Source organism: Rhinopithecus roxellana, chromosome 1 (genome assembly GCF_007565055.1).
Source record: "Rhinopithecus roxellana isolate Shanxi Qingling chromosome 1, ASM756505v1, whole genome shotgun sequence".
Taxonomy (NCBI): domain Eukaryota; kingdom Metazoa; phylum Chordata; class Mammalia; order Primates; family Cercopithecidae; genus Rhinopithecus; species Rhinopithecus roxellana.
Window position 1 is genome coordinate 29,497,229 of NC_044549.1, and position 9,328 is coordinate 29,506,556.

Below are 9,328 nucleotides of genomic sequence, written 5' to 3' on the forward strand. Positions count from 1 at the left end.
AGATCCCTCAAATACTAACCATCTACAACATTGACCTTACTGTTTTTTCATTCTCCCTGTCTCTGAGTCTTCTCACTCTAAAAATTCTTATCTTTCTTACACACTGGGAAATTTTTGTATATAGTTTGCATTATTATATCCCTCCTACCAGCATTTTTGTACAATCTATGGACAAATTTTATTCTTAGTTTTGTTCTATTATGCAGAACAAACTAAATGTTAATTAAGACATCTCAGGTATTCTTTTAAGGTCAGTAAAATTGCCCTGATGAATCTAGTTCAATATATAAAAATAAGTTGCTCTTATTTACTCTTCTGTGCTCTGAAAAATTAGTGTACCTATAACATTTTGAAATCCATGTTAGGCAGAATAGAGGGTAATTATCTAAACTTAAGCTCATTCTCTGCACATCTTACTCACATATTTATCACTCCAGGTCCACTCTCTTCTTCTTTACCCATCTTTGAGCCTTGCAAGGCCAACTTCTATGGGCTGCATCATCAGGGCTGCCTTTTCCTCTGATTGTTGGGTTTGGCCGATGAGGAAATGGGTGGAAGAATGGAAGGCAGAGGAGAGCAAAATTGAGATTTTTTTTCCCCACAGTTCTCTTCTTGCTGGCTTGTAACATGACAATGGCTGGTTTTTGTTATTGTTGTTTCACTTTTGTTTTTGTTTTTGTGTTTCTGAAAGCCATAGCCCCTGTCAGGTAGCTCTTCCATGGCTACTTGCTGGTTTCCAGTTACTGATACTCCTCCAACATTTTCGAGCCCATGGGTGGTCATTGGCTCCCTCTATTGTTAACCCAGAAGTGCTTCACTTTCCCTTTGCTTCCTGCTAGCCCTGCCTGCACTGTCGTAAATGTATTCTCTTCACTTAACTCGTTCTACCACCCCTTTGACTGTTAGCATCTGTTGCCGGCCAGAACCCTGACTGGTGCCTCACTTCTTAGTGTTCCTGCTTCCACTCAATGCTCCTGTTCCCTGGGGTCCTTCAACTAAAATTTGCCTTTTCCTAAAAATAGTCTAGCACCAAGTCTCTTATTTTAATCAAAATTAATCTATCATATATCTCATTTGGTAGAGGACTCACTAGAACTAGACTCACTGTGTAAGATATTCTGAGGATGCTAATTGTGTCCTAGGGCATTTGAGTTGTAAGGACTCATTCTTTTTTAATCGTAAGAAAACTATCTCTAATGATAAAAATTGACATTCAGGTGTTACAGCTGATATTATCATGGTGCTCCTCAAGTAAGCCAGGCCCTAAATGTCAGAAGAGGCCAGAGAGTAAGAGCCAGTTCAAAAGGAAGAAAAAGTTGACTGATCCCGTGTTTTCTAAAACATATGCTTTATAACAGTAGTCTTGTAAAATGCTTTAAAAATAAAGGGATGTTAACTCTTAGGAAATACTTTTTAAAAATACTGTGTAACATAGCCTTCCCTTAAGAAGAGAAATTGAATATTATCTCTGAGAAGGGGTGTGGTAAATAAGCTGATTTACTTTGTTTGAATCAGTTGTGTTTCAAATAAGACCAAGATTTCTCAGAATGCTTTAGGTTTGCTGATAGTATTCCCTCTAGAGCACTACCTAGAAAGCAGTATAATGGGGCAAATTGTTGTCTTCTAGAAAACCTGGATACTTAAGCCTCTCACATATAGGAAAACAGACTACCTAATATTAGACATTTTTCTCTACTGTTTCTGAACATTTTGTGTCTACGGTTTTATTTTTAGTCTTTAATTTTTAAGACTTCTGGTTCTGTAAGGCATGATACTTGTAATAAAAAGAAAAATCTGATGCTAAGTCTATGCATTGTTCTATTGCTTTTAATTTGCTTTTATCTTTTTTGTCTGAATAATTGTGCTTTCTGGAGGACCTTATAGTCTAAACTCAATGAAAATATAAATACTAATATAATCAGTGGCAAATGCAACCTCATAATCAAGTTTGAATAATTTCACAGGTGAAAATAGCATAATTGATAGCACAGGTGGCCCGTTCGCTCCTTTCTCTCATCAAGCGGTTTGCTTACTTTGTACTAGCTTCAGTATGACTAAACAGCAATTCACCGGAATAAAGAAAAATTACAGAGAGGTAAGCAGTGTTTCAATAAAACAGATATTATAAAGAGCCTTTAAAATAAGGGCACATCTTTTATTCCAGTTATAACACTGGTGCATGTTATTGTAAGTAATTTAAACAATAGCTAAATACTTTTGTAAATATATCTATTCAGCAGCTTGGAAACCCTCAGACTCTCTCCCTCTCTCTTTATATATATATATATATACACACACACACACATATACACACACACACAGATATAAGAAAATACATTATGCTGATGAAAATTAATAAAAATGACAGATGATCATTAAAAAAGAAGTTTGAAAAACCAGGCCTCTTTCTACACTCTGACCCATTTTTCTGAAACTCTGAATGGCAGCTGCCATTTTGACATGTTTTTCATTTTCTGTTGGCAACAAAACCTCAATTTTGTTGGCCTTAATATTTTTATTTCTTGACAGGTGCTCATCAAAACCTCCCCCCAAAATTTCCTACAACATCTCTAACTGCTTTAAGCTTGTAGAGACATTTCTGCTTCATCTAGCTATCTTTGAAATTCCCTTTTGGTAACCCATCTCCTTAAAAAGTACTACAGAGGCCTCATGTTTATTTATTATTTAAACGTGGCTCATGAAGCCATCATTCAAATCTCTGAATGCACTTTCTAATATATTTTATAACAAATACATATCCATATGCTTTTTTTATATTCTGATAGTGTTTCCATGTGCTCAACTATCTATATTGAAAAGCTGTTTTTTTTCCTGGCAAATTTCAAACGTCTATGGAACTAACTAATGTGCAGGCATGGGCTTCCTGCGTGACCTTGAATGATCTTGTTATATCTCCATAGATTATTTAAATCTATGGAATGGAACACTGTAATGAAGATCACTTTTCAAAAATACTATAATAATTAGAAACTGTGAAGTGGTTCAGATTAGCCTAAGTTTTTACCATTTAGAGATGTCAATCATGCATAGGATGTACATTAACCCTTTTAAACCATAAGGTAATCACTCAACAGGTACTTCAGGCTCTCTCTGAAGCAGGACATATCCTTCCTAACGTCTCTTCTCTTGCCTTCCCCAGCTTCCTGCAGCTGTATGCGTAAAGTCATACACTTGAGGCAGGGAAGCCCTTAGACAGCTGCTCTCCGAACAGGTGGGTTTGCTTTGGGTCTCTCTTCCTGTTGGGCTGCTCTGAGAGGTACTTCTTCTGAGCAAACCACAGAGTTTCTGCATTTTTGCCTGAGTCATTCTTGCTGAGCTGACCTTCTCTCCATTCACAGCCAATAATAATTAAACACGGTTTTTCTGGAATTGCAGAATTCCAGAAAATTCTGCAATTCCTTCCTTCTTCCTTCCTTCTTTCCCCATTCTCTGCCATAATTTTGTTATAGCAAAGGAATGCCAGCACCCAAATTTCCAGTCCTGAAATTCTTTCTCTTTCCAATGTCCTCTGTATACTCCAGTTGTGGCCATCTACTTTGCCCATATTCCAAGGTGTTGCTTAGATAACCTCTCTAGTTCTTTCTTGAGCCTAGGACTTCTACTTTTCTTACCAGTTACCCTCTTTCAGGACCAAAGCTCAACTCCTCAAGGCCATAACTAGGCCCTCTCCTCTCAAACTGGTTTATCAGGTGCCTGAACCCTCCTGAATGTCTGGGATTCAACTTTTCAGCAGTCTTCCTCCCTATGTTCCATTTAATTCTAGGATGAAACCTTCTGATTCTTTGTTGTCCTCTGATCCCTACATGAACCTGAGGCTGCTGTTCCCTGAAGTCTTGTTCTGTGAGCATCCAGGCCTGCTTCATAAAACCTGTCACTTTGCTCATGGTTAGCTGCTGAATAGAGTCCTCTGGTCAAATAAGTTTAGAAAAACTCTGATAAAAATATTGTTTGGGTTTCCTTTTTGCAGGACTTACCTAAGCCTTTAATATGTATCTGCGGAGGTAAAAATAAAGCTATATAGTTTTTCCAAATATATTTGTCGAAGAAACACTTGTCTTCTGAGTTTCTTAAAGGCCGAGCGTTCGTTCTATGGAACATACTTTAAAAATGCCTTTTAAAGAAGATTAGACCAGAGAATGTCCAAGGTCTCTTTCAGTTTTACAGCCTCTGAGTCAATGATTCACCAAAAAATATTTGAGGGGAAGTGATTGAAATGGAAAAATTTGTTAGTGTTTAGCTAGCTTTGTCCAAAGGATAAGATGCACTGTATTTTGCTTACTAGGGAGTTATTTTCTACAATGGAGGAAAAAGAAAGCACAAGCCACTCATTGTTTTGTTTTTTCAACCACTGAGAGTATTTATTGAGACCTGCAACATGCCGGTGTGCATAATTCTAGTTATGAAATTGTAATAATGAATAACATAGATTCTATTCCATATGAGTTTCCGAAAGCATCGTCCAGAACGTCTATATTAAAATAGTTTATCATATACAATATATGTAATTTAAAATGCACTCAGAAAATCTGCTTGTTAAAGTGCAGATTCTAGTGCTTCACCCTAAATAGTCTGATTCAGATGGGCCCAGGATTTTAAAGTAGCATCATATAGCATACTTATGTACACCAGCATGTAAGAACTGCTGCTATTAAGACTCTGGAGTGGTGGTTGAGAGCAGGAGCTTGTTGTCAGGTGGCTCTATATTGGACAGAGAAACTCATGATGACAAGGTGAGGACTGTCAGGAAATAAGGCAGGCATCTAGCCTCCCATTAAGAGAAAGTATAGAAGGCAACTGATACATACTAAGTGCCCAAAAAATATTAACTCCCTGTCCTCCATCATGGCTCAAGAAAATACAATAGCTGAGCACACCCAGGGGTTGCTTACTATTTACTCATCAGTTTAGTGTATCTTATTTTGTTTCCGTGTGAATTTACTTGTGAAGAGATGACTGGATTCTCTCCAGAGATAGGAAGATCCCTCCTAGTTTAATTCATACCTTTATTTATTTATTTTTCAGTTAGACTCAGGTATTGATAAAAATTCAAATGTCAGATTACAAAGGCATGTGGGATTTTTCTTCCCATGTTTCACAATTTAAGTCAACTGTTTTCAGATCAAAACTCAAGACACCTCCTTCACCACATTTCCTGTTTGTAACTGAAACAAAGTACACACAAAAGATTTTAAGAAACAGAAGAGAAAAGAATCTGAGGCACAGATAAAGATAAGTTTTACTGTCATGCTGCTTTTAACATAACATAGCAACATTACCTACGAAAGAAGTTGTAGGAGGATTTTTAATCTATATATTTGTCTTATGGCTAGATAAAGATTTCTCTAAAAAAAGAAGCATGTCAGGTAAGTGGCATTTTAAATGTTTTTGTTCCATTTGTGTGTCTAAAAATTCACTTAATAATTTCTAAGTCCTAATGAGAAAACCCTTAGTATTTAGAAAGTAGTTATTTTTAAAATGTTGGATAACTTTTAGTATAATTAAAATATGTTTTGAAACATGTTAATGAGTATAAGTTGACATTTTTCTTTTGAAAGAAAAATGTGGACAGTGTTTTAGAATGTAAATCTAATTACAGCTGTTCAGTAAGCGTTCACTGATAATTATGCCATGTGAAGTACTTGTTATTTTTAAAGAAGCTTTTGTTGACTATGTGTATTCCTCTTTAGTTTAGTTTAGCTATTAAACAGGATAGGTGTAAGTCTAATTCCTCAGAGATTAGGCACTATAGTATTTTTTAGAAAGCAATGCAATTGTCAACATTCAGAGAGATGACAATTTTGAAAAGGCCAGTGAAAATTCAATTGCTGTGCGATTAATCATGAGGGTTGGATCCATATTGACTCGCTGTTGTGAAAGGGTTGGATCCATATTGATTGCTGTTGTGAATCCATGTTGATGGTTCATTCCTCCTGTATTCTTTTATGTACTTTTAATTTATTAAAGAAACATCTTTTTGTTGCAAAAGAAAACATGAATATTATGTAATGTGAGAGAACTGTGAAATATATATTAAAAATTCATACATATTTTCCATCACCTTAAAAACACAAAATATGTTGTATTTCTTTCAGTTTTTGTTTATATACATTCCAGATGTTTGCTTTACATAACTGAAGTGATAATGTACATAATATACCCAACTTTTTTCACTAACATAACCATGTCCCTTTTTAATATAACTTCTGCCTGATCATTTTAAAAGAATGCACAAAAATGACATTTTTCAGTTATAGTTTAGTCATTTGTTTATTGCTGAACATTTATGTTGTATATAGTTTTTTTGTTGTTGTTTTTGTTTTTTTGAGACAGTCTCTCTTTGTCACCAGGCAGGAGTGCAGTGGCGCAATCTTGGCTCACTGCAACCTCTGCCTCCCAGGTTCAAGCGATTCTCCTGCCTCCCGAGTATCTGGGTCTACAGCCGCGCACCACCATGCTTGGCTAATTTTTGTATTTCTAGTAGAGACGGGGTTTCACAGTGTTGGCAAGGATGGTCTCGATCTCTTGACCTTGTGATCTGCCTGCCTTGGCCTCCCAAAGTGCTGAGATTACAGGCGTGAGCCACCATGCCCAGCCCTGTTGTACACAGTTTTTAAAAATATTTTTATATGGCAGAAAGATGAATAACTCTATAGCTTTTTCCATAGTAAGGGTTATTTTCTCAGAAAAACTTTCTAGAACTGAAATTACTAAGAGATTATGAGCATTTTAAATCTCATTATTGCCAAATTGCTTTCCCAAGAGTGATGCCAATTCCCTCTCATTCTAGCAGTGCTTCTCCCTCACAAGCTGATCTTGTCTAATTTCATAAGCACAACATGCTAACTCATTGTTTAATACGCATTACTTTGATTATAATGAGGTTGAACATTTTTGCATGGATTTTTAAACTGTTTATAACTCTACCATTTGCGATAGTTTGATTACATCTTTTGCTTAATTATTATGCTTATAGTACTTTTAATACCAATTTGTATAGGCCAGCTATGGAGTAAAGATTGCATATATTATAATTTCTGTGAATTGGCTTCCATTGTTCTGTTTGATGGATCTTACAATCAATTGATTACATAAATCACACAGGGACCATAAGCTGACATACAATTTTCATACCTCTCCTTTTCTTTACCAGTTCATACTTTAGCAAAGAACAAAAACAAGTGTCCCCATTTTTCTAGTGCCCTGCAAGAAATGAACATAGCATTACTAAGTATAATTGCCATGAGCTGATGATGATGGGGAACTAAGAAAGCATGGGAAGGCCAAAGACAGTGAATATGACATTCAACTATTTTCGGGACTAATTAATTCTAAATTTAGAAGAGATATGGTAACATTTCCTCCACAGCATTTTGTAGTTCAGACTTCCCCTTTGGGTTTAATACAGGAGCTCCTCCATCATCAGTTGAGAACTTTTACAGTTTCACAGAAGAGATGCAAAGACTAAGGATTTAAAAGCCTCACAGGTATTAAAAGTCAAAACAAAACAAAATTTCACATGAAAGAAGAGAATCAGATGATAGTATTTTTTATATTTAGATGGTAAAATAAAAAATAAAATAAATTTGAACACACGCAAAAGAATAATTATTTCTAGTTAAGTAAAACTATGTATGAAAACAAAAACCCGAGTATTTTCTTTTTTCCTACCTATATGCCTGTAGTCATTGCATTATCCACAATGTTCTAGTATCATAATTCCTGCTGTGTTTCTGCATTTACATAAAATCAATGTTAATGGAATCAAATGGTGAAAACAAGTCCTTTGGTCTATCATTAATTTAAATAATGATTCACAATTTAGTTTACGCATCTTCATTTTTTTAAAAAAGGAGTCTTAATTTTCTTTACTCAGTTTTATCTTCTCTTGAGCCTCATCACCTTTTGAGAACAATGAAATCCTTTCTTTTAGAGACTGGGTGGGACTAATTTGTAAATTATCTTTTAAACTCAGATGGGTCAAAGACAATGTTTCTCCATTTAATTTAGGTAATATTATGAGTTGGGCAGTGTTTTTAAGAAAAGTCAATCCAGGAAAGATCACAGTTCCAAGTAATAAATGTCCACAAATTGCTAGTGAATAAGAGAAATCATTATTGGGCACTTTTCCAGACATTTTTGATTACACGTAATCTTCTCAGCATTTCAGAATTAAAGGGAAGAGATGACAAAATTAATAGGCCTTCTTGAAATATTAAAAGAAACATAATAAAGTATTTTATTGGATGAAACTTTCCATACAACCATGCCATCTTCAGAGGATCTTACTAAGGTTCTTCTCAAATAAACGATAAGTACACATATAAATGGAGTCATTAAATACAGAGAAAGACAGGTTCATCTACAGCAGCACTTTAATCTCAGTAGAATTTCTGAGGTTTACCAATCTTGGGTAAAGTTTAATTGTAGAAGCAACGAAGAGTCTAGCATTGGAGGTATCATAATTTACTCTCTTCTGCCCTCCACCTTTCACATTTATACTTTCTTCAATTAAATTAAGTCAAGTGTTGATTGAGGGGAATCATGATGTGCTAGGAAGAGGTAGCCTTAATGTAACATAGATGAAGATATGAACTCCAGGGTTACAATTGTCTTAGTGAGGTTCAGTGATTTGCACACAACCAGCCACACAACTAGTGACTACTCTCATTCCCTTTTCCACAGTTTGAAAATAGGTAATCCAAAGCTAATATTGCTATTTTCTCTTTCCCCATCACAGCCCACTCCCCAATACACACCATTTACTTCTCAAATAACCCCCTGTTCATAATAGACACTTAAAGTCAGTGGATTTCAGATTTGCATTGAAGACAGCATGGTATTTTACTTGAAAGCCTGGAACTGATTTGAGAGCCCCCTCCTGTGCTAATATCCATGATTCAAATGTCTTTTATTTTGGGATGATGGGCAGTGGTTGGGATTGTGGGTGTAGTGATGATGTGTCACATTCAAAAAATCATCAAGAATGTGCCTTATTTAGTACCAACCACCACCATGGTAAGAAAAACTTGTTTTATAAGTAGACCCATGGGGATCATAATATTGCTATTGAGATTTCTGTGGGCCTAAAATAAATCTACACATTCATGGAATGCAAAGAGATGTTCATTGCTCTGACAGAGTTTACAAGCCAAGGAAAGCCATTAAGAGAAGCTATATGCTGTAATATACTATAAACTCATACACTTGTCTCAGTTAAAGACAGCCTGAAGTAAAAACAATTAAGACATTATATTTATTGCTTTTCCTATTGTTAATTGTTTAAGTAAAGGCTTCTGTGTAAATCAAA

General features: G+C 35.4%; 1 protein-coding gene across 1 annotated transcript in view; it reads left to right on the top strand.

Moving 5' to 3' along the window:
• Nucleotides 1–5,149: 5,149 nt before the first annotated feature.
• Nucleotides 5,150–9,328, top strand: part of LOC104680582 (T-cell receptor-associated transmembrane adapter 1) — a 33,437-nt gene continuing 29,258 nt past the window's right edge. The window contains exon 1 of the mRNA XM_010386600.2: nucleotides 5,150–5,384. Within this exon, the coding sequence (XP_010384902.1) occupies nucleotides 5,378–5,384 (7 nt within the window). The 5' untranslated portion in view covers nucleotides 5,150–5,377. The remainder of the gene's footprint in view (nucleotides 5,385–9,328) is intronic.